The sequence below is a fragment of the Hemiscyllium ocellatum genome, chromosome 44 (assembly GCF_020745735.1).
Source record: "Hemiscyllium ocellatum isolate sHemOce1 chromosome 44, sHemOce1.pat.X.cur, whole genome shotgun sequence".
NCBI lineage: Eukaryota > Metazoa > Chordata > Chondrichthyes > Orectolobiformes > Hemiscylliidae > Hemiscyllium > Hemiscyllium ocellatum.
Genome location: NC_083444.1, coordinates 2,567,200 through 2,593,146, shown reverse-complemented (window position 1 = coordinate 2,593,146; position 25,947 = coordinate 2,567,200). Strand labels below are relative to the sequence as shown.

At 55.7% G+C, this 25,947-nt stretch overlaps 1 protein-coding gene across 1 annotated transcript; it reads left to right on the top strand.

Annotated features, from left to right (window-relative positions):
- On the top strand, window positions 1-24,188 carry LOC132835263 (macrosialin-like). Its single transcript, XM_060854656.1, has 6 exons — window positions 1-380; window positions 7,994-8,646; window positions 10,238-10,357; window positions 14,119-14,191; window positions 22,595-22,768; window positions 23,153-24,188. The coding sequence occupies exons 1-6, from the start codon at window positions 329-331 to the stop codon at window positions 23,290-23,292; spliced, it is 1,212 nt and encodes a 403-aa protein (XP_060710639.1). The 5' UTR covers window positions 1-328; the 3' UTR covers window positions 23,293-24,188.
- The last annotated feature ends 1,759 nt before the right edge of the window (window positions 24,189-25,947 follow it).

Sequence of the window (25,947 nt, the reverse complement as noted above, 5' to 3'; positions counted from 1 at the left end):
GCTGGGTCAGGATCCTGGGATGCCCTCCCTCAGGGACACTGGGGGAGGTCTCCCCCTCTAGCTGAGTGCCCACCCTGCCCGTTTTCCACCTTCCCAACCCAGAGTGACTCACCCTCCGGCAGGGAAAACGAAACTGATGTGAAAGCTCTCTCTCTCTCTCTCCAGTGCGATTGGCTTGCAAAGTTAGAAACTTTCATTTCCTGCTGTCGACATCAGCGAAGGGGGCAGGGTGCAAAAAGTAGAAAAGTTTTCACCTGGGTCTGTACCCAGTGAGTCTCTGTCTCTGTCCAGGCCAGAACTTTAAAGGCAGCAGCAGCTCCTCTGGACAATGCATCCCTCTTCATTCCTATTGTGGCTGCTTCTAGGCAGCACCTCAGCGGGTGAGTTCACAAACTAATGGGTTCTTAGGAAAGCAAAGAGGTTAGACCACGTTCTGCTGCAGAGAGTGAACCGCTGGGACTTTAGGGCAACTTTTTGCAAAGTTGTGAACACAGCTAGGAGGAAGTGGGTTCGGATTTTCCAATCACTGGGTATTCTTACTGATTTAACTCGTTTAAAACAAAAAGTGTTTTTTTTTTGGTTTAGGATTTAAATAGATCTTGCTCGAGGCCCTGTTTTAAAGTCAGAAATCGCTTTCGCGCAAACCTTACTGGGCCTCAGACGACCATTCGGCCCGTCGTGTCGCTAGTTTCCCACCATCCCCATTTCCTTGTACGCTGCTGCCACTCAAATCACTTGTCGGCATCAAAACCTAAATATTAAAAAAAACACCCAAAAAACTGCGGGTGCCGGGTATCAGAAACTGCTGGAAAAGCTCAGCAAGTCTGGCAGCAGAGAAAGCAGGTCCAGTTCCCCTTCCTCAGAATATTGTTCTCATTTCGTGCACTGTCTCTCTCTCCATAGACACCGCCCAGAATCTTTGGTTAGTTAGCCTTCCTCAGGCGTGCTGTGATAGAGAGGGATAAGACACAGTATTCATCAACAAAACGTTAACAACTTTAAAACAAGCTGCCCCTGTTAAATCCTGTAATCAGTTAGGAGGGGGACTGCTGGTTAGACTGGAAAGGAATCGGATTTTACATTTTAATCAGCAGTCTATCTCCCAACTGATTAAAGGATTCAACAAGCGCAGCTAGTTTTATAGTTGTGCCTGATACCTCTCTATTACACCAGGTCTGAGCTCTGAAAACTAGTCCTTCCAAATAACCCTGTTGGACTGTAACCTGACATCATATGTTTTTTGCCTTTCCCTCTGAGCTACTTTCCCTTGTTCTGTGCTTTCACTCTCTCTTTTGCTGCTCTCTGTTCCTCTCTCTCTCTCAGTCTACTTCATCTCTGTTTCTCTCTCCCATCAGTCTCTACTATCCTCATTAGAAACCAGGAGTTGACCCTTTAAGCCATTTCCACATTCAATCAGGCCACGGGTGTTCCTCTCTTCTTTAATGCCACATTCCCACTTTCCCCCCACTGGAAACAGACCCAGGTCGGCCTTGAGTATTTCCAGTGACCCAGCCCCCACAACGTTCTGTGGCAGACAGTTCCACTGGGACACCACCCTCTGAGTTAAAAAATCCTTCTCTCAGTCTGAGAAGGCCCATCCTTATATCTGAGACTGTGTCCCCTGGTTCTAGCCTCCCTCACCCGGGGGAAACATCCTCCCTGTATCTAGTCTGTCCAACCCTGTTAGAATTTATACATTTCAGGGATCTTCCTGTCTTCCCTCTACACTTGAGTGAATCCAGGCTCTCGGAATACGACAGTCCTGCCATCCCTGATATCACCTGAGTGAAGCTCTGCTGTACGCTTGGTGTGGTAGGTATACCCTCTCCAACACTACACACATCATCCCTGGGGTGGTCTCTCCAAGGTCCTGGATAACTTCAAGAAAACAGTCCTCCCACTGAACCCCAATTGTTTTCCAATCAAGGTCAGTATTCCATTGGCTTTCCCAGTGGCTTACTGCTGCTGCTTGTCTCCTTCCATTGGCTGGTGTACAAGGAGCCCCAGATCCCTCTGTCGATCCCTCTGTAGATCCGCACTCGCCAGTCGATCACCTGGTAAATGAGATGCCACCTTTCTGGTTTTCACACCCAACTGTACCCCTTCACACTTTGCCGCATTGGGCTGCGTCTGCCCGGGGTTTACCCACTCGCTCACTCAGTCTGTTGGGAATCACTCTGAAGCTTCGTTGCCCCTTCCTCACCACTCTCGCTCCCCCCCGCCTGGGTTTTGGAATGTTGCATTCAGTTCCCACATCCTGGTCATTTCTACATACTGGGAAGAGGTGAGGACCAAGTACTGATGCCTGCGGGACTCCACTAGTCACTGTCTGCAACTGGGGCATTGGGGAGGAACCCGTTTATTCCCACTCTCTGCTTCCTGTCTGTGAACCAATTCTCAAACCATTGCCAATCTATTACCATCTTCACCGCTAACCTTCACAGAATCCAAACACCCCACACACCCGACTGGCCCCCCTGGGTTGAGTCCACCTGTTTCAGCTTCTGATTGTTAAGCCCAGGATGCCTTTCTTGAATCCACACTGTTATTGTGCAATGCTTTTCAAATGTTCTCTTGTCTTTTATAGTAGATTCCAGTCCTTTCCTCCACAGCTGCTGCTTGGCTAACTGCTCAGGCAGGCTCTGTCTACTCTCCCTCTGTCCAAGCTGCTCCGGGGTGAGGGAGGGGTTGGCGCAGAGAGGACGGGAAGATGACCACCAATTCATCCGATACATTCAGGGCCATTTCCTTTAGGATTCCAGGATGTAGATTCTTGGGCATTGGTGGGGAGTTGTCAGCCTTTAACCCCATTATTTCCCCATCATCCTGATTTCCTACAATTCCTCCCTCTCACTTGACTCCTAACATTTCAGAAAGGGCTGTTTGTACCTCCTTTTGTAAAGACAGGACCTGTCTCTCTTTAACACTACTCTCTCACACACTCTCCCCCTCTGCTCTCCCCCTCACACACACTCCCCCTCTGCTCTCTCCCTCTCACACACTCTCCCCCTCTGCTCTCTCCCTCTCACACACTCTCCCCCTCTGCTCCCTCCCTCTCACAAACTCTCCCCCTCTGCTCCCTCCCTCTCACACACTCTCCCCCTCTGCTCTCTCCCTCTCACACACTCTCCCCCTCTGCTCCCTCCCTCTCACACACTCTCCCCCTCTGCTCCCTCCCTCTCACACACTCTCCCCCTCTGCTCTCTCCCTCTCACACACTCTCCCCCTCTGCTCCCTCCCTCTCACACACTCTTCCCCCTCTGCTCCCTCCCTCTCACACACTCTCCCCCCTCTGCTCCCTCCCTCTCACACACTCTCCCCCTCGGTCACTCTCACACACTCTCCCCCCTCTGCTCCCTCCCTCTCACACACTCTTCCCCCTCTGCTCCCTCCCTCTCACACACTCTCCCCCTCTGCTCTCTCCCTCTCACACACTCTTCCCCCTCTGCTCCCTCCCTCTCACACACTCTCCCCCTCTGCTCTCTCCCTCTCACACACTCTTCCCCCTCTGCTCCCTCCCTCTCACACACTCTTCCCCCTCTGCTCCCTCCCTCTCACACACTCTTCCCCCTCTGCTCCCTCCCTCTCACACACTCTCCCCCTCTGCTCCCTCCCTCTCACACACTCTTCCCCCTCTGCTCCCTCCCTCTCTCACACTCTCCCCCTCTGCTCTCTCCCTCTCACACACTCTTCCCCCTCTGCTCTCTCCCTCTCACACACTCTTCCCCCTCTGCTCTGTCTCTTGCTCACCGTCTCTCTCTCTCTCTCTCTCTCTCTCTCTCTCTCTCTCTCTCGGTCTGTCTGTCTGTCTCTCTCTGTCTCTCTCTCTGCTCCCACCTGTCCCTGAACATTCAGGTTTAGCCTGGTGGAGGGTTAAAGGACACAGAGAAGCAGGATAGCTAAGTGGGAGTGGGAATGATTTGCCGTTGCGGATGACACTCTGATTGTTCGGTTGCACTTTCTTTGCAATGTGTGACACTGAAGCACCATGTGATCGTTTGGTCACAAACTTTCCTTCTGCAATAACCACCACAAGTCAACAGACTGCAAATTAATAAGTGTTGCAACGGTCAGATCTCTGCCCTGCATTAACCCTCTCCCTCCCTCCCTCCCTCCCTCCCCTACACACTCCCCCTCTCCCTCCCTCCCTCCCTCCCTCCCCTACTCACTCCCCCTCTCTCTCTCTCTAGCTCCAAGGAATTAAGACTCTCATCAGCTATCCACTCTCCTTATAAACATCACCTCATCAAAAACACTTGCCCCCCACCCTCCGCTCCTGCCCCTCTCTATCTCTGTCACCCCCCCCAACCCCTACACCCCTCCCTATCTCTGTAACCCCCTCCAACCCCTACACCCCTCCCTATCTCTGTAACCCCCTCCAGCCCCTACACCCCCTCCCTATCTCTGTAACCCCCTCCAGCCCCTACGCCCCCTTCCTATCACTGTGACCCCCTCCAGCCCCTACACCCCCTCCCTATCTCTGTAACCCCCTCCAGCCCCTACACCCCCTCCCTATCTCTGTAACCCCCTCCAGCCCCTACACCCCTCCCTATCTCTGTGACCCCCTCCAGCCCCTACACCCCCTCCCTATCTCTGTAACCCCCTCCAGCCCCTCCACCCCCTCCCTATCTCTGTAACCCCCTCCAGCCCCTACACCCCCTCCCTATCTCTGTAACCCCTTCCAGCCCCTACACCCCCTCCCTATCTCTGTAACCCCCTCCAGCCCCTACACCCCCTCCCTATCTCTGTAGCCCCCACCAATTCCAGCCCCTTGACCATCCTCCAGTTCCCAGCGCTCCCCCATTGGGGGCAGTGCCTGCAGCTGCCTGAGCCCTGAGCTCAGGACCCCCCCCCTCCCTGTATCTCTCTGTCTGCTCCTTTCAGACCTTCCTTAAAACTGACATCTTTGTCTGAGCCCTGACCCTGACACATCCTCATGTACCAGGATTCCTGAAGAAGGGCTCATGCCCGAAACGTCGACTCTCCTGCCCCTTGGATGCTGCCTGACCTGCTGCGCTTTTCCAGCGACACATGTTTCAGCCCCACATCCTCCTGTTTGATTACAATTACAGCAAAATACCTGAGGAATCTTAAAAGGGGCTGGAAGCTATATCAATGCAGGCGTCCCAATTGATTATCCCAATTCCCTCCCAAACCACTGTCAATCGGGATTAATCTGTAAACTCCTGAATTGGCCCCAGCGTCAGGTCTCTGCTCCAACCATGATGAGGCGATGGACACCATCAGGAGCTAGACTCTGACACACCCTACACCTCAACACCAATCCCTCTCAAAGTGAAAACGATGACCTACACCCGGGATGGGACTTGAAAATTTGCATTACAAAATCAAATCAGTGCTAGATACAGAGTAAAGCTCCCTCTACACTGTCCCCCCCATCAAACAGGCCCAGGGACAGGGACAGCACAGGGTTAGATACAGAGTACAGCTCCCTCTACACTGTCCCCCCATCAAACACTCCCAGGGACAGGGACAGCACAGGGTTAGATACAGAGTAAAGCTCCCTCTACACTGTCCCCCCATCAAACACTCCCAGGGACAGGGACAGCACAGGGTTAGATACAGAGTAAAGCTCCCTCTACACTGTCCCCCCATCAAACACTCCCAGGACAGGGACAGCACGGGGTTAGATACAGAGTAAAGCTCCCTCTACACTGTCTCCCCATCAAACACTCCCAGGGACAGGGACAGCATGGGGTGAGATACAGGGTAAAGCTCCCTCCACACTGTCCCCCATCAAACACTCCCAGGGACAGGGACAGCACAGGGTTAGATACAGAGTAAAGCTCCCTTTACTACTGTCCCCCATCAAACACTCCCAGGGACAGGGACAGCACAGGGTTAGATAAAGGGTAAAGCTCCCTCTACACTGTCCCCATCAAACACTCCCAGGGACAGGGACAGCACGGGGTTAGATACAGAGTAAAGCTCCCTCTACACTGTCCCCCATCAAACCCTCCCAGGGACAGGGACAGCCCGGGGTTAGATACAGAGTAAAGCTCCCTTTACTACTGTCCCCCATCAAACACTCCCAGGGACAGGGACAGCACAGGGTTAGATAAAGGGTAAAGCTCCCTCTACACTGTCCCCATCAAACACTCCCAGGGACAGGGACAGCACGGGGTTAGATACAGAGTAAAGCTCCCTCTACACTGTCCCCCATCAAACACTCCCAGGGACAGCATGGGGTGAGATACAGGGTAAAGCTCCCTCCACACTGTCCCCCATCAAACACTCCCAGGGACAGGGACAGCACGGGGTTAGATACAGAGTAAAGCTCCCTTTACTACTGTCCCCCATCAAACACTCCCAGGGACAGGGACAGCACAGGGTTAGATAAAGGGTAAAGCTCCCTCTACACTGTCCCCATCAAACACTCCCAGGGACAGGGACAGCACGGGGTTAGATACAGAGTAAAGCTCCCTCTACACTGTCTCCCCATCAAACACTCCCAGGGACAGGGACAGCATGGGGTGAGATACAGGGTAAAGCTCCCTCCACACTGTCCCCCATCAAACACTCCCAGGGACAGGGACAGCACAGGGTTAGATACAGAGTAAAGCTCCCTTTACTACTGTCCCCCATCAAACACTCCCAGGGACAGGGACAGCACAGGGTTAGATAAAGGGTAAAGCTCCCTCTACACTGTCCCCATCAAACACTCCCAGGGACAGGGACAGCACGGGGTTAGATACAGAGTAAAGCTCCCTCTACACTGTCCCCCATCAAACACTCCCAGGGACAGCATGGGGTGAGATACAGGGTAAAGCTCCCTCCACACTGTCCCCCATCAAACACTCCCAGGGACAGGGACAGCACGGGGTTAGATACAGAGTAAAGCTCCCTTTACTACTGTCCCCCATCAAACACTCCCAGGGACAGGGACAGCACAGGGTTAGATAAAGGGTAAAGCTCCCTCTACACTGTCCCCATCAAACACTCCCAGGGACAGGGACAGCACGGGGTTAGATACAGAGTAAAGCTCCCTCTACACTGTCTCCCCATCAAACACTCCCAGGGACAGGGACAGCATGGGGTGAGATACAGGGTAAAGCTCCCTCCACACTGTCCCCCATCAAACACTCCCAGGGACAGGGACAGCACAGGGTTAGATACAGAGTAAAGCTCCCTTTACTACTGTCCCCCATCAAACACTCCCAGGGACAGGGACAGCACAGGGTTAGATAAAGGGTAAAGCTTCCTCTACACTGTCCCCATCAAACACTCCCAGGGACAGGGACAGCACGGGGTTAGATACAGAGTAAAGCTCCCTCTACACTGTCCCCCATCAAACCCTCCCAGGGACAGGGACAGCCCGGGGTTAGATACAGAGTAAAGCTCCCTTTACTACTGTCCCCCATCAAACACTCCCAGGGACAGGGACAGCACAGGGTTAGATAAAGGGTAAAGCTCCCTCTACACTGTCCCCATCAAACACTCCCAGGGACAGGGACAGCACGGGGTTAGATACAGAGTAAAGCTCCCTCTACACTGTCCCCCATCAAACACTCCCAGGGACAGCATGGGGTGAGATACAGGGTAAAGCTCCCTCCACACTGTCCCCCATCAAACACTCCCAGGGACAGGGACAGCACGGGGTTAGATACAGAGTAAAGCTACCTCTACACTGTTCCCATCAAACACTCCCAGGGACAGGGACAGCACAGGGTTAGATAAAGGGTAAAGCTCCCTCCACACTGTCCTGGCCTCTGTAGCCTGACCGTTCTCCCCTTCGGCCCGTCGACATCGTCTCCCTCTCCTGTACGAAGCTGCTCAGTGGGATCAGATTCTTCCACGGTGTGGTGGGATTGGCCTTGGTGGCAGCTGCCCAGGCCCATCATGTAGCTAAGGACATCCATGATGCCAATGAGCTTGTTCCTCACACTGTGTTATCCCACTGTGGTCCAGATGGTCATTGCTGGTGCAGGACGTTGGAGATTATTGAACTAATTGTTGGATTTTTCTCTCACAGTGAACGGGAACGCAAAGTGCAATGGCTCCAACTGTCCAAGACCAGCCACTCTCTTACCTCCAACCATCGTCAGTGCAAAGAGACCAGCTACTCTTGTCCCACCAACTGCAATTGGCCCAGTGACTACCACCAATCACACCACCCACCCTCCGGCCAATCACACCACCCACCCTCCGGCCAATCACACCACCCACGCTCCGACCAATCACACCACCCACTCTCCGGCCAATCACACCACCCACGCTCCGGCCAATCACACCACCCACGCTCCGGCCAATCACACCACCCACCCTCCGGCCAATCACACCACCCACCCTCCGGCCAATCACACCACCCACCCTCCGGCCAATCACACCACCCACTCTCCGGCCAATCACACCACCCACGCTCCGGCCAATCACACCACCCACGCTCCGGCCAATCACACCACCCACGCTCCGGCCAATCACACCACCCACGCTCCGGCCAATCACACCACCCACGCTCCGGCCAATCACACCACCCGAGCTGTGTTACCCACGAGTGTGAGTCCGAGTCCGTCCCCAGAGCGAGCCATTGGAAGGTACAATGTGACCAACAACAAAACAGTCTGTGCGATGGCCAAGTTAGGGATACAATTCCGGATCCAATATCAAACTGCTAAGAAACACGCGGTGAGTCAAAGGGGCCTCTGCCTCTTAATCCGAGAGACTGGAATAAAGTCAGAGGCGAGCGCATGTCCGTCAGGAATATCGTAAAGCTAACCCTACACTTTTAAACTAATAGTAAAGCTCCTTCTACGCTTTTCAGATGACAAGAAGATGGGTGTAGACCAAAGTGTGCAGAGGACACTGAAGGTCTGTGGAGGGATGTAGACAGGTTCAGTGAGTGGTCAAATATTGGTAAATGAGAGCTCATCCATTTGTTAGGAATAACAGCAAAATGGACAATTATTTAAACAGAGCGAGATTGCAGCGTGCTGCTGTGCAGAGGGATCTGGGTGTCCTTGTGCAGGAATCACAGGGAGTTGGTTTGCAGATGCAGCAGGTAATTAATGCGGCAAATAGATAAATATGGTTGTTCCTTGCTGGAGGGATGGGGTTTAAGAACAGGGAGGGTATACTGCAGCTGTACAGGGAGCCTGGAATACTGGGTACCGTTCTGGTCTCCTTACTTGTGAAAGGATGTCCTGGCATTGGAGGGGGGGCAGGGGGGGTTCACTCGGTTGATTCCGGGGTTGAGGGGGTTGCCTTATGAGGAGAGACTGAGTAGACTGGGACTGTACATATTGGGGTTCTGAGGAATGAGGGGGGATTCTATAGAAACATCTAAACTGACAAAGGGAATAGACGAGATAGAAGCAGGGAGGCTGTTTACGCTGGGGGTCGGGGGGGAGGTGAATCTAGAACAAGGGGCATAACCTCACAATACAGAGGGGGCAGATTTTGGATGAGCTGAGGAGGAACCTCTTCCCCGAGAGGGTTGTGAATCTGTGGAATTCCCTGCCCAGGGAAGGCGACCTCGTTTAACCTTGCTCGATGTTTGTGTAGTACATGAGTGAAGGGTTATGGTGAGCGGGTGGGTCAGTGGAGCTGAGTCCATGATCTTATTGAATGATGGAGTGGGGTCGGGTGGTTGACACCTCCACCTGGGTCTGATTCACCTCAACGCTCTTAAACTGAAAGGAAGCTGCTACTCAATGTCACATGTTGCTGTCCCCACCAGGACAGGGACAGCATGGGGTTAGATACAGGGTAAAGCTCCCTCTGCACTGTCCCCATCAAACACTCCCAGGACAGGGACAGCATGGGGTTAGATACAGGGTAAAGCTCTCTCTACACAGTCCCCCCATCAAACACACCCAGGGACAGGGACAGCGCAGGGTTAGATACAGAGTAAAGCTCCCTCTACACTGTCCCCCATCAAACACACCCAGGGACAGGGACAGCAGGGGGTTACATACAGAGTAAAGCTCTCTCTACACAGTCCCCCCATCAAACACACCCAGGGACAGGGACAGCATGGGGTTAGATACAGGGTAAAGCTCTCCACCGTCTTGCCTATGGTGAACTGTTTAAGATCGGATTAGTTGAATTCAAACACGAATTTGTCTCTGACGGGGTGTTTAAGTCCGATCCGGTGTGTTTGACAGCAGGGATTTCAAAGGTTAATGCCCATGCCCTCCCCCAGCCAGCTGCGAGGGTGGTTACAAAGTGACTAAGCTGGCAGCAGTAAGTTTGACTGGATTCTGTTTGTTATTGACAGGCCTGGGGAGTGTTCTTTATTGAGCCCAACCGGACGGAGGCTGCTGGGAAATGCAGCATCGGGTCAGTCATCATGAACCTCACTTTCCCAGAAGGATTCCTGACTTTCACTTTCAAGAAGGTGAGTAATTAAAAAGCCGAGATCCTAAATATCCAAAACCCTAACCCAGGGCTCACTGGGACAGTGATCAGGAATCCCCCCTAACCCAGGGCTCACTGGGACAGTGATCAGGAACCCTCCCTAACCCAGGGCTCACTGGGACAGTGATCAGGAATCCTCCCTAACCCAGGGCTCACTGGGACAGTGATCAGGAATCCCCCCTAACCCAGGGCTCACTGGGACAGTGATCAGGAACCCTCCCTAACCCACGGCTCACTGGGACAGTGATCAGGAATCCCCCCTAACCCAGGGCTCACTGGGACAGTGATCAGGAACCCTCCCTAACCCAGGGCTCACTGGGACAGTGATCAGGAATCCCCCTAACCCAGGGCTCACTGGGACAGTGATCAGGAACCCTCCCTAACCCAGGGCTCACTGGGACAGTGATCAGGAACCCTCCCTAACCCACGGCTCACTGGGACAGTGATCAGGAATCCCCCCTAACCCAGGGCTCACTGGGACAGTGATCAGGAACCCTCCCTAACCCAGGGCTCACTGGGACAGTGATCAGGAATCCCCCTAACCCAGGGCTCACTGGGACAGTGATCAGGAACCCTCCCTAACCCAGGGCTCACTGGGACAGTGATCAGGAATCCTCCCTAACCCAGGGCTCACTGTGACAGTGATCAGGAATCCTCCCTAACCCTGGGCTCACTGGGACAGTGATCAGGAATCCCCCCTAACCCAGGGCTCACTGGGACAGTGATCAGGAATCCTCCCTAACACAGGCCTCACTGGGACAGTGATCAGGAATCCTCCCCAACCCAGGGCTCACTGGGACAGTGATCAGGAATCCCCCCTAACCCAGGGCTCACTGGGACAGTGATCAGGAACCCTCCCTAACCCAGGGCTCACTGTGACAGTGATCAGGAATCCTCCCTAACCCAGGGCTCACTGTGACAGTGATCAGGAATCCTCCCTAACCCTGGGCTCACTGGGACAGTGATCAGGAATCCCCCCTAACCCAGGGCTCACTGGGACAGTGATCAGGAATCCCCCCTAACCCAGGGCTCACTGGGACAGTGATCAGGAACCCTCCCTAACCCAGGGCTCACTGGGACAGTGATCAGGAATCCCCCCTAACCCAGGGCTCACTGGGACAGTGATCAGGAACCCTCCCTAACCCAGGGCTCACTGTGACAGTGATCAGGAATCCTCCCTAACCCTGGGCTCACTGGGACAGTGATCAGGAATCCTCCCTAACCCAGGGCTCACTGGGACAGTGATCAGGAATCCCCCCTAACCCAGGGCTCACTGGGACAGTGATCAGGAATCCCCCCCTAACCCAGGGCTCACTGTAAGATACCCAGTTGTACTAATTCCTTTAAAATCTCAACAATGAAATCAAACCGAATGGACCCCCCGGCATTAACCTCGGCACCAGGAAAGACACGGCAGAAGCAGCGATGTTAACGCCACAAAGTCCCCCACCTAATGTCTGGGGGCTAATGTCAAAGTTGGGAATGCTGTCTCCCAGACTAGTCAAGCAACAGCCTGACATAATTGTAGACACGGTCTCAATCCTTCCACATCCCAGCATCACCATCCCTGGGGATGTTCTGTCCCGAGAGGACACAACCAGGAAAGGTGGCACCTCACTGGGATAGAGGAGAGAGGGTGATGTTCTCGCAGTCCTCCTCATTGACTGTGCATCCCATAAAGTCTCGTGGCTTCAGGTTAAACATGGACAAGGAAATCTCCTGCTGATTACCATGTCCCGTCCTCCCTCGGCTCCCGGACCCCCTATCCTCCATGTTGAACAACGTTTGGGGGATGCGCTGAGGGTGGCAGGGTCACAGAATGTCCCCTGGGTGAGGGATTTCCGAGTAGCTCGGCAGCAGCGTGACTGACGGAGCTCGGCAGGTCAGGAAGGACAGAGCTGCTCGACTGAGTTTCCAGCAGCTGGTGAAGGGATCAATAAGGAGGAAAACCAGCCCCTGACCTGCTCCGCACCAACCTACTGGCTGCAGAGACATCTGCCCATGACCGTATCGGTAAGGGTGATCCACCGCACGGTCCTCCACGTTGAGAATCCCCTCCATCGTGTCGTGTGGCACCATCACCGTGCTCAACGGGACAGACTTCACACAGATCGAGCCACATCACACTGGGCGTCCATGAGGCACTGAGGGCCATCAACAGCAGCAGGACTGGACTCCAGCCCAATCTGTAAGGTCATGGCCCAGCACATCCCTCACTCAGCCATGACCCTCGACCCTGGTTCAGTGGGGAGGGCAGGGCAGGACGACCTGTCAGGAGCAGCACCAGGTGTACGAGGATTTACACTGAAGTACTATTCAAATAGCATTCGTGTCACACAAATACCAGAAAACTGACTATCTTCAATAAAACCCAATCTAACCATTGCCCCTTGACGTTCAATGGTGTTCCCATCACTGTCTCCCATTATCAATATACTTGGGATTAACCTGAAACTGAATGGAATTTTCCCTATAAAATACAGTGACTGCTAAAGCAGGGCAGAGGCTGGGAATCCTGCAGCGTGTAACTCCCCTCCTGACTCCCCCCAGATCCTGTCCCACCATCTACAAGGTACAGGTCAGGAGGGGGAGGGAATACTCCCCACTTGCCCCTGGATGGGGGCAGCTCCAACAACACTCAAGAAGCTCAACATCATCCAGGGACAAAGCAGCCCCACACCCACAAACATCCCCTCCCTCCCTTACCCACAGCCCCCCTCAGTAACAGCAGTGTGTACCATCCCCTCCCTCCCTTACCCACCCCCCTCAGTAACAGCAGTGTGTACCATCCCCTCCCTCCCTTACCCACCCCCCCCTCAGTAACAGCAGTGTGTACCATCCCCTCCCTCCCTTACCCCCCCTCCCCTCAGTAACAGCAGTGTGTACCATCCCCTCCCTCCCTTACCCACTCCCCCCTCAGTAACAGCAGTGTGTACCATCCCCTCCCTCCCTTACCCACCCCCCCTCAGTAACAGCAGTGTGTACCATCCCCTCCCTCCCTTACCCACTCCCCCCTCAGTAACAGCAGTGTGTACCATCCCCTCCCTCCCTTACCCACCCCCCCTCAGTAACAGCAGTGTGTACCATCCCCTCCCTCCCTTACCCACCCCCCCTCAGTAACAGCAGTGTGTACCATCCCCTCCCTCCCTTACCCACCCCCCCTCAGTAACAGCAGTGTATACCATCCCCTCCCTCCCTTACCCACCCCCCCTCAGTAACAGCAGTGAGTACCATCTACAAGATGTCCTGCAGAAACTCACCAAAGACCCTCAGGCAGCACCTTCCAAACCCACGGCCCCTTCCATCCAGAAGGACAAGGGGCAGCAGGTACAGGGGAACCCCACCCCCTGCACGTTCCCCTCCGAGCCCCTCCCCATCCTGACTTGGAAATATATCACCGTTCCCTCAGTGTGGCTGGGTCAGAATCCTGGGATTCCCTCCCTCAGGGACATTGTGGGTCTACCCTCCAGCACATGGACTGCAGCAGGTCAAGAAGAGAGCTCACCCCCACCTTCTCAAGGGGGGGCAACTAGGGATGGGGTGATAAATACCAACATTCCTTAAGTGAATACATCACAGATAAGCACTGGTTGTGAGTTGACCTTTTTGGATTAAATTGGTGTAGGGTGACCAGTGTCAACAGAAGGGGTCAGGGGTCACAGGGTGAAGTTCATTGGTAAGTCAGCAATTTATTTCTGTTCAGCATCCTGACACTGTCTGTCTGTCTGTCTGAATCTTCAGGACAGCAAGCAACGAACCTTCTATCTGAGTGGGGTTGAGAGTGAGCTGACCTACCGGTTTCCTGGTGCAGCTGGTGAGTTCACACCCCTCTACCTTCGCCCCCCACTTGGTCAGAACGGCCAGGCTTTGGATAATCAGACCAACGGAGGTTGGTAAAGCTCAGCACGTCTGGCAGCTTCTGTGGGAGAGGAGAACCTGAGGACCGCAGATGCTGGGGATCAGAGCTGACAAATGTGTTGCTGGAAAAGCGCAGCAGGTCAGGCAGCATCCAAGGAGCAGGAGAATCGACGTTTCGGGCATAAGCCCTTCTTCAGGAATGGGGAGAGTGTGTCCAGCAGGCTAAGATAAAAGGTAGGGAGGAGGGACTTGGGGGAGGGGCGATGGAGATGTGATAGGTGGAAGGAGGTCAAGGTGAGGGTGATAGGCCGGAGTGGGGGTGGGGGCGGAGAGGTCAGGAAGAAGATTGCAGGTTAGGAGGGCGGTGCTGAGTTCGAGGGAACCGACTGAGACAAGGTGGGGGGAGGGGAAATGAGGAAGCTGGAGAAATCTGAGTTCATCCCTTGTGGTTGGAGGGTTCCCAGGCAGAAGATGAGGCGCCTTCTTGACCTGTAAGTCTTCTTCCCCCACTCCGGCCTATCACCCTCACCTTGGCCTCCTTCCACCTATTGCATTCCCAACGCCCCTCCCCCAAGTCCCTCCTCCCTACCTTTTATCTTAGCCTGCTGGACACACTCTCCTCATTCCTGATGAAGGGCTTATGCCCGAAACGTCGATTCTCCTGCTCCTTGGATGCTGCCTGACCTGCTGCGCTTTTCCAGCAACACATTTTCAGCTTCTGTGGAGAGACAGGGAGAGAGTGAACTCCACACCACAGCCACGGGGTGACTCTCACCTGCTCCAGCAGCTCCAGCAGCTCCAGCTTGTCCTGCAGATTGTCAGGTTGAGCAGGATTTTGGTTTTGCCGTCAGACAGTACCAGCTAAACCTCCCAAGGAGCCCCCCCCAGCAGGGGAACCAAACTAGTTCCCAATCCCACCCAGGGAACCACAAGAAACACCTTACAGGGACAAGGGGAAGAAGGGTTGGGAGGTTCGGGGAGGGGGGTACCAGAGCTCAGAGCACAGGCAGCTGGAAGCACTGCCCCAATGGGGGAGCGATGGGAAACGGGGGATGGTCAAGGGGCTGGAATTGGAGGGGGTTACAGAGATAGGGAGGGGGTGTAGGGGCTGGAGAGGGTGACAGAGATCGGGAGGGGGTGTAGGGGCTGGAGGGGGGTTACAGTAATAGGGAGGGGGTGTAGAGGCTGGAGGGGGGTTACAGTAATAGGGAGGGGGTGTAGGGGCTGGAGAGGGTGACAGAGATAGGGAGGGGGTGTAGGGGCTGGAGGGGGTGACAGAGATAGGGAGGGGGTGTAGGGGCTGGAGGGGGTTACAGAGATCGGGAGGGGGTGTAGGGGCTGGAGGGGGTTACAGAGATCGGGAGGGAGTGTAGGGGCTGGAGGGGGTTACAGAGATCGGGAGGGGGTGTAGGGGCTGGAGGGGGTGACAGAGTTAGGGAGGGGGTGTAGGGGCTGGAGGGGGGTTACAGTAATAGGGAGGGGGTGTAGGGGCTGGAGGGGGTTACAGAGATGGGGAGGGGGTGTAGGGGCTGGAGGGGGTTACAGAGATCGGGAGGGAGTGTAGGGGCTGGAGGAGGTTACAGAGATCGGGAGGGGGTGTAGGAGCTGGAGGAGGTTACAGAGATCGGGAGGGGGTGTAGGGGCTGGAGGGGGTTACAGAGATAGGGAGGGGGTGTAGGGGCTGGAGGGGGTTACAGAGATCGGGAGGGGGTATAGGGACTTATTGTTTTAACATTGTCTCAGTTGTATTGATGTACCGAGGGTTAATTGGGACGTATGGCTCCTGCTGCCTCACTGTGCCTCATACCCACTGTGTTATCTGTGAACAGAGAAACGTCTGGCTGTTCCTGTTTGATTGTATTTTATCCATGTGACCCACAGAGAGCGCCCCTTTATTTCCCTTGCTCCTGTCTGAATGGCTGGGGTAAGCTGGGCCGATCTCAGCACACACCGTCTCACAGCAACCCAGCAACCACCTCCCCTTTCATTGTCTTTGTTCAAGAGCGTGGCCCTTCCCCTGATTTCCTCCATCTCTGTGGTCTGGAATGGGACCAGTGTGTGTACGCACACAAGTGTGCAAGAACCAGGTGTGAATGTGTACACACAAGTGTGCAAGAGTTAATATGTGTACACGTGTGCACATCAATGTGTGCAAAATTGAAAGTGTGTGCATGTCTACGAGATTATTTGTACATGTGTGAGCGTGTACGAGTGTGTGTGTGTAAGTGTGTATGTGTGAGTATTTGTGCACGTGTGCAAGTACAGGAACAAGTGGTGCTTCCCACCCACAATGCCCCTGTTCCTGTGACCTCTGACCTGCTAACGTAGTTCACTTATTCCTTCCCTTCCAATCCTCCTCCACTGTTATTGCCATTTTTCTCTCATTGCGGTGCCTCACTAGCCCCCAGCCCAACTGTTCATTCTGCCGCGCCATGGAACAAAAATGGTGGCTCCGTGGTTAGCTCTGCTGCCTCACAGTGGCGGGGACCCGGGTTCGATTCCAGCTTCAGGCCACTGTCTTTGAGCAGTTTGTACATTCTCCTTGAGTCTGCGTGGGTTTCCTCCCAGAGTCCGAATATGTGCATGTCAGAGTGGATTGGCCATGGGAAATTGTCCCATAGTGCCCAGGGATGTGCAGGTTAGGGTGGATTGGCCATGGGAAATTGTCCCACAGTGCCCAGGGATGTGCAGGTTAGGGTGGGTTGGCCATGGGAAATTGTCCCACAGTGCCCAGGGATGTGCAGGTTAGGGTGGATTGGCCATGGGAAATTGTCCCATAGTGCCCAGGGATGTGCATGTCAGAGTGGATTGGCCATGGGAAATTGTCCCATAGTGCCCAGGGATGTGCAGGTTAGAGTGGGTTGGCCATGGGAAATTGTCCCATAGTGTCCAGGGATGTGCAGGTTAGGGTGGATTGGCCATGGGAAATTGTCCCATAGTGCCCAGGGATGTGCAGGTTAGGGTGGATTGGCCATGGGAAATTGTCCCATAGTGCCCAGGGATGTGCATGTCAGAGTGGATTGGCCATGGGAAATTGTCCCATAGTGCCCAGGGATGTGCAGGTTAGAGTGGGTTGGCCATGGGAAATTGTCCCATAGTGCCCAGGGATGTGCAGGTTAGGGTGGGTTGGCCATGGGAAATTGTCCCATAGTGTCCAGGGATGTGCAGGTTAGGGTGGGATTGGCCATGGGAAATTGTCCCATAGTGTCCAGGGATGTGCAGGTTAGGGTGGATTGGCCATGGGAAATTGTCCCATAGTGCCCAGGGATGTGCAGGTTAGGGTGGATTGGCCATGGGAAATTGTCCCATAGAGCCCAGGGACGTGCAGGTTAGGGTGGGGATAGCCGTGGGGAATGTCGGGTTACTGGGATAGGGTCAGGAGGTTGGTCTAGGTGAGAGTGTCGATGCCAACCCGATGGGGCGAATGGCCTGATTCCACATTGTAGGGATTCTATGAAAATCAGGAATGCACTCCTTCATACGACAAAAACCCCTGGGTTGTGGAGGGTCTGTTCTGGTGCGTTGGAGGTTGCCCTGTCTCTGGACCACAGATTCAAAATGTCAGAGCGTCTCTCAACAGAACTGGGCACTCCTCTCGAGAGAGAGAGCGCGAGAGAGAGAGAGGTGGGCACTGCGGAGTGTACAATTCCCCCTCCCACTTCAACTCGATTGGAATGAAACCCTTCCCTTCCTTCCTGGCCTGTGGTCACCGGGAACTCTGGCAGCGGGTTTTCCTGAAAAGCCGGACTGGAGTTTACCGGCTGGTCTCTCACCGTCGGGTGGCACGGTGTTCCTGGTGGGAGGAGTTTGGAATGTGTTCATTGGGTCTGGGTTTGATGGAGGGTACACTGGGGATAAACTCGGAGTTGGGTTCTGTGTCCTTGAGGGTTTTTGTTTGAGGACACACAGGTCCCACAGTCTGCTTTACTTCCCCCTTTTTGTGATAATTTGATTTTGTTGATACTTGATTTCCCTCCTTCATTTCTTGGACACAATGACACTGGTGGTATTCCCCAAAAACAAGTGTTTGCTCCTTTGGTGAGCTGGGTTCTGTCTCCAATTCCAGTTCATTTCCTGTCTGTGGTTTTACCCAGGTTTTGTGGTTGGTCATGACAGGCCTGTCTGTCTTTCCTTTTTAACTTGAAACAAAAGAGCCAGGTTCTGTTCCATTGGCTCCTGGACAGGGAAGGGATCCAGGAGGGAAAGGTGGAAACTGGGCTTGGTGGGAAATCAGACCCTGTCTCGAGTGGATCCTGTTGGTCTCTCCCTCCTGTACACCCGGAGTTGGGTCGACCCCTCACACCACACCCACTATCGGTGTCCCCTGGATCATTGGCTCTGTGTTCACCAGATCCGTATGTACACGGGATTGTCAGACCCCTGTGTTCACCGGATCCATACGTACGGGGGATTGTCAGACCCCTGTGTTCACCGGATCCATACGTACGGGGGATTGTCAGACCCCTGTGTTCACCAGGTCCATACGTACGGGGGATTGTCAGACCCCTGTGTTCACCAGGTCCATACGTACACGGGATCGTCAGACCCCTGTATTCACCGGATCCATATGTACACGGGATCATCAGACCCCTGTGTTCACCAGATCCATACGTACACAGGACTGTCAGATCCCTGTGTTCACCGGATCCATACGTACACGGGATTGTCAGACCCCTGTGTTCACCGGATCCATATGTACACCGGATCCTCAGATCCCTGTGTTCACCGGATCCATATGTACACCGGATCCTCAGATCCCTGTGTTCACCGGATCCATATGTACACCGGATCATCAGCTCCCAATGTCCCTGTGTCCATCAGATCAGCCGAACGGTGTGCCCACTCATCAGTGAATCCCAGTGTCCACTGGATCCTGCTCCATGTTGGATCAGTGGATCCGTGTTCACTGGATCTGTGTGCCCAGTAATCAGTGGATCCATCAGGCTGTGGTAATATTCCTGATAGTTATAGTTTTCCCTCTGGAAGGATTCTGAAGGAAAGGCAGGGGAATGCAGTTGTGGATCAACAGATTGGCCATGATCCCATTGAACGGTGGAGCAGATTGGATGGGCTGAATGGCGCCCTGCTGCTCTAAGGCTATGTGCTCCCACTGAGATCCCGGATCCCGGCCGGACCCTGTCTGCTCCCACTGAGATCCCGGTTCCTGACCGGACCCTGTCTGCTCCCACTGAGATCCCGGTTCCTGACCGGACCCTGTCTGCTCCCACTGAGATCCCGGTTCCTGACCGGACCCTGTCTGCTCCCACTGAGATCCCGGTTCCCGGCCGGACCCTGTCTGCTCCCATTGAGATCCGGGTTCCCGGCCGGACCCTGTCTGCTCCCACTGAGATCCCGGATCCCGACCGGACCCTGTCTGCTCCCACTGAGATCCCGGTTCCCGACCGGACCCTGTCTGCTCCCATTGAGATCCGGGTTCCCGGCCGGACCCTGTCTGCTCCCATTGGGATCCCGGTTCCCGGCCGGACCCTGTCTGCTCCCACTGAGATCCGGGTTCCCGGCCGGACCCTGTCTGCTCCCACTGAGATCCGGGTTCCCGGCCGGACCCTGTCTGCTCCCACTGAGATCCCGGATCCCGACCGGACCCTGTCTGCTCCCACTGAGATCCCGGTTCCCGACCGGACCCTGTCTGCTCCCATTGAGATCCGGGTTCCCGGCCGGACCCTGTCTGCTCCCATTGGGATCCCGGTTCCCGACCGGACCCTGTCTGCTCCCACTGAGATCCGGGTTCCCGGCCGGACCCTGTCTGCTCCCACTGAGATCCGGGTTCCCGACCGGACCCTGTGTGCTCCCACTGAGATCCGGGTTCCCGACCGGACCCTGTGTGCTCCCACTGAGATCCGGGTTCCTGACCGGACCCTGTGTGCTCCCACTGAGATCCGGGTTCCCGACCGGACCCTGTGTGCTCCCACTGAGATCCCGGTTCCCGGCCGGACCCTGTGTGCTGATATCAATGACTCCGGCCTGCTGTTTGTCCCCCCTGTCTGACCCCATCGTTCAGTCCCCCCCCCCAGGTCAGTGTGAAACCCTGAGCTTCCATTTTGTGTGCGTGTGCACTGAGAGGCCGCAGTGCCCGAGTGTAGCCGGTCCCCCCCACACTGCCTCAGTCTGTCCTCCCACACCCACCCCTCGGCCTGACTCCCCCTTCACCCGAGGCACAACATCACGGGGAGCCCCCAGACTCCGGTCTCTGATGGACACCATGGCCTTTCTGTCCCAGAGGCCTGGTGAGCAAGGCCATAACCAGGCTAGAGCTGCTCAACACCAACCACCTGCATTCATATAGCGCCCACAGCCTCCCGAAACGTCCCACGGGCCTTTAGAGGTCACGATGCAATCAGAATTTGACACTGATCCTAAAACAAAACTGCTTTTGTGACTAAAATGTTTTCGGGATGATCACGCAGAGAGGTTTAGGGAACTCGGGAACCCAGGCAGCTGAAGGCAAGGTCACCGTTGGTGGGAATCAGGAGATAGGGAGGGGGTATAGGGACTGGAGGGGGGTTACAGAGATAGGGAGGGGGTGTAGGGGCTGGAGGGGGTCACAGAGATAGGGAGGGGGTGTAGGGACTGGAGGGGGGTTACAGAGATAGGGAGGGGGTGTAGGGGCTGGAGGGGGGTGTAGGGGATAGGGAGGGGGTTACAGAGCTAGGGAGGGGGTGTAGGGCTGGAGGGGGGTTACAGAGATAGGGAGGGTGTAGGGGCTGGAGGGGGTACAGAGATAGGGAGGGGGTGTAGGGGCTGGAGGGGGTGACAGAGATAGGGAGGGGGTGTAGGGGCTGGAGGGGGGTGACAGAGATAGGGAGGGGGTGTAGGGGCTGGAGGGGGTTACAGAGATAGGGAGGGGGTGTAGGGGCTGGAGGGGGGTTACAGAGATAGGGAGGGGGTGTAGGGGCTGGAGGGGGGTTACAGAGATAGGGAGGGGGTGTAGGGGCTGGAGGGGGTGACAGAGATAGGGAGGGGGTGTAGGGCTGGAGGGGGTTACAGAGATAGGGAGGGGGTGTAGGGCTGGAGGGGGTTACAGAGATAGGGAGGGGGTGTAGGGACTGGAGGGGGGTTACAGAGATAGGGAGGGGGTGTAGGAGCTGGAGGGGGTCACAGAGATAGGGGCTGGAGGGGGGTTACAGAGATAGGGAGGGGGTGTAGGGGCTGGAGGGGGGTTACAGAGATAGGGAGGGGGTGTAGGGGCTGGAGGGGGGTTACAGAGATAGGGAGGGGGTGTAGGGGCTGGAGGGGGGTTACAGAGATAGGGAGGGGGTGTAGGGGCTGGAGGGGCTTACAGAGATAGGGAGGGGGTGTAGGGGCTGGAGGGGGTGACAGAGATAGGGAGGGGGTGTAGGGGCTGGAGGGGGTTACAGAGATAGGGAGGGGGTGTAGGGCTGGAGGGGGTTACAGAGATAGGGAGGGGGTGTAGGGACTGGAGGGGGGTTACAGAGATAGGGAGGGGGTGTAGGGGCTGGAGGGGGGTTACAGAGATAGGGAGGGGGTGTAGGAGCTGGAGGGGGTCACAGAGATAGGGGCTGGAGGGGGGTTACAGAGATAGGGAGGGGGTGTAGGGGCTGGAGGGGGGTTACAGAGATAGGGAGGGGGTGTAGGGGCTGGAGGGGGGTTACAGAGATAGGGAGGGGGTGTAGGGGCTGGAGGGGGGTTACAGAGATGGAGGGGGTTACAGAGATAGGGGGGTGTAGGGGCTGGAGGGGGTTACAGAGATAGGGAGGGGGTGTAGGGGCTGGAGGGGGTTACAGAGATAGGGAGGGGGTGTAGGGGCTGGAGGGGGTTACAGAGATAGGGAGGGGGTGTAGGGGCTGGAGGGGGTCACAGAGATAGGGGCTGGAGGGGGGTTACAGAGATAGGGAGGGGGTGTAGGGGCGGGAGGGAGTTACAGAGATAGGGAGGGGGTGTAGGGGCTGGAGGGGGTTACAGAGATAGGGAGGGGGGTGTAGGGGCTGGAGGGGGTTACAGAGATAGGGAGGGGGTGTAGGGGCGGGAGGGAGTTACAGAGATAGGGAGGGGGTGTAGGGGCTGGAGGGGGTTACAGAGATAGGGAGGGGATGTAGGGGCTGGAGGAAGTTACAGAGATAGGGAGGGGGTGTAGGGGCTGGAGGGGGTTACAGAGATAGGGAGGGGGTGTAGGGGCTGGAGGGGGTTACAGAGATAGGGAGGGGGTGTAGGGGCTGGAGGGGGTTACAGAGATAGGGAGGGGGTGTAGGGGCTGGAGGGGGTTAACGTGAGTTGGGGTGGGGCGGGGGGAGACTGAGGTTGGGATGGCGGGAGGAGACAGTGTGGTCTGACTCCGTGGTGGAGATGCCCTGACTAACGCGTGTGTGTGTGTGTGAGACAGGAGCCCGCCGGTACACCGCGCACAACAACAGCCTGACAATGCTGCAGACCCACCTCGGCCATTCCTACAGCTGCTCCAACCAATCAGTGAGGGCCAGCAGCACCTACTGGGTCGACCTGGAGGACCAGCAGCTTCAGGTCTTCGACATCGCCAAGGACCACCAGTTCGGAGCAGGTAACACCGCCTTCTGCATTGCAGTAGCGCCTTGAACCAGCTTCACAATCACCCAGCAGCTTTCAGATCTGGGCAGGGTTATAATTTGAGGAATTCAGCAGCTGGTTTAGGATGGGGAGGGGGGAGAGCAAATCTCTTCCAACTATGGTGTGTGACGCAGGGAGTAGGGGGCTGGTATGGGCTGAGTCATGGGGGGGGGGTGAGGGAGAGGTTCAGCATATAAGGGGATTGGGCTGGGGGGGGGGGGTGGGTGGATGAGAGGGGTGCTTGATGGGAGGGGGAGGTGATTGGAGCGGTGGGATTGAGGGTCTGTGGGGTCGATACTGTTTGGGAACCAGTGTCTTATCTCTCTTCCTCCTTTCTGCTCCCCCTCCCCCTCCCCAGCGGAGCTGTGCCCCCAGGACAGGAAGTCACCCGTCGTCGTCATCGTGGTGGTAGTGCTCCTGGTGATCCTGATCTTGGTGGTGATCGTGGCCTATCTCATCGGCAGGAAGAGGCACCCAGCTGGCTACCAGAGCATCTGACCGGGCAACACCGGGCCCCACCCCTCACCTACACCCCCCCCCCCCCCGCACCCTCACACACACACATACACACACACCCACACAGACACCCTCACACACACACACACAGACACACACACGCACACATCCCCCACAATCACCCCTCCCTCCCCTCACACACACACACACACACACACACACATCCCCACAATCGCCCCTCCCTCCCCCCACACCCTCACACACACACACACACACACACACACAGATCCCCACAATCACCCCTCCCTCCCCCCACACCCTCACACACACACACACCCAACACAGACACCACACACACACACACATCCCCCACAACCACACCCTCCCTCCCTCCCACCCACCACACCCTCACACATATACACCCACACAGACACCCTTACACACACACACATCCCCCACAACCACACCCTCCCTCCCCCCCACACCCTCACACACACACACCCCCCCACACAGACACCCTCTCACACACATCCCCCACAACCAAACGCTCCCTCCCCCACACCCTCACACACATACACCCACACAGACACCCTCACACACACACACACATCCCCCACAACTACACCCTCCCTCCCCCCACACCCTCACACACATACACCCACACAGACACCCTCACATACACACACCCACACATCCCCCACAACCACACCCTCCCTCCCCCACACCCTCACAGACACTCTCTCACACACACACACACACACACATCCCCCACAACTACACCCTCCCTCCCCCCACACCCTCACACACATACACCCACACAGACACCCTCACATACACACACCCACACATCCCCCACAACCACACCCTCCCTCTCCCCACACCCTCACACACACACACACACACCCACACAGACACCCTCACACACACACACCCACCCACACAGACACCCTCACACACACATCCCCCACAATCACCCCTCTCTCCCCTCACACTCACACTCACACACACACAGCCCTTCAGCCCTGAGGCAATGGAGTGGGGGCAGGGACTTGGGGGTCAGGGGTTAAGGCAGAGTACAGAATGTGGGGTTAGGGGTAGAGCAGGAAGAGATTGTGGGGTCAGGGGTTAGGGCAGGAAGGGAGCTGGGCAGATGTTTGTGCTCAGGGGTTTACTGGGGGATGGGGGGACAAAGGGAGAGGTTATTGGGGTTAGGGGAATGGGTTTGGGGCTACTCTCCAATGATCGGGGGAGGGGGACAGGGTTGGGGGAGGGGGTGGTTGGGATCTATTGGAAAACCAAGGAACGAAATGAGTGGCAGCTCCATCTGGGAACAGGGAACAGGTTTCCCCTTCTCTCTCGCGCTCTCTCTCTCATCCCTCCGACCCTGCCCTTCACCCCACTCTGCTCCTAAAACATGACCGTATTCCTGATGGGGAGGGGGGGAATGGTGTCCGCTGCTGGTGTTTTATTGGGGGGGGGGGGGGGGGGGGGGGAAAAGGAACTTTGTTTTGTCCATGCTTTTCCTGAAAGAGAGAGAGAGAGAGAGAGTCAGTGTGTGCATGCCTGTGTGCGCACTGTCTGTCTTTGTGTGTCGGTGTGAGAGTGTGTGGGTGGGGCAGGGGGTTGATGGGAGGTAGGAGAGAGTCTCCGAGTCAATCGGGAGACAGCTTGCAGCACGAGGTAACGTTCAAAAGGGAATCAGAAAGCCAAAGGGAAAGATGTGCAGTGTAAGCAGGGAAAAAGCACAGGGTAGGGAATGGGGGCTAACATGGGAATGATGGGCAGAAGGGCTTCTGCTTGTGCCGTCCAGCTCCCCAGCTTTAGCCCCATGAGTCACACTTGCCTTTGAACCTGCTGACAGGCACACACTCAATACAAAATTATAACATTTTTTTAAACTTTGTTGAATATGTAATTGTAATACAAAAACACTGTGTTAAAGACCAGGCTTTCAGTTCCTCCTTTCTCTCTCGCTCTCTCTGTAATACTGCACATGATTTCATCACGTGGGCCATCGGAGAAACCGGTTCGGAAGTTGCTCAAACTTTACCCAGTGCAGTCAGCTGCTGGAGCCTGTAAAAACACAACCAAAATCACAGCCACAGCCATTTCCTGTCAACGCAACCAACGCAGAGTTCATTTCAGTATTCCTCAGTCTCACAATGGACAGAGCCTCTCACTGTGTGGGGGAATCACACACACAGACCCCCGTCCCGTCACCGTGTGGGGGAATCACAGACACAGACCCCCGTCCCGTCACCGTGTGGGGTAATCACAGACACAGACCCCCGTCCCGTTCACCGTGTGGGGGAATCACACACACAGACCCCCGTCCCGTCACCGTGTGGGGTAATCACAGACACAGACCACCGTCCCGTCACCGTGTGGGGGAATCACAGACACAGACCCCCGTCCCGTCACCGTGTGGGGGAGTCACAGACACAGACCCCCGTCCCGTTCACCGTGTGTGGGAATCACACACACAGACCCCCGTCCCGTCACCGTGTGGGGGAATCATAGACACAGACCCCCGTCCCGTCACCGTGTGGGGGAATCACAGACACAGACCCCCGTCCCGTCACCGTGTGGAGGAAATCACAGACACAGACCCCCGTCCCGTCACCGTGTGGAGGAATCACAGACACAGACCCCTGTCCCGTCACCGTGTGGAGGAATCACAGACACAGACCCCCGTCC

What these genes read in the sequence shown, in the direction of transcription:
- LOC132835263 (XM_060854656.1), top strand. Translation starts at nt 329, where the DNA reads ATGCATCCCTCTTCATTCCTATTGTGGCTGCTTCTAGGCAGCACCTCA. An exon ending in TCTAGGCAGCACCTCAGCGG is followed by an intron (nt 381 to 7,993) that starts GTGAGTTCACAA and finishes TTTCTCTCACAG; the next exon opens with TGAACGGGAACGCAAAGTGC. An exon ending in TGACTTTCACTTTCAAGAAG is followed by an intron (nt 10,358 to 14,118) that starts GTGAGTAATTAA and finishes CTGAATCTTCAG; the next exon opens with GACAGCAAGCAACGAACCTT.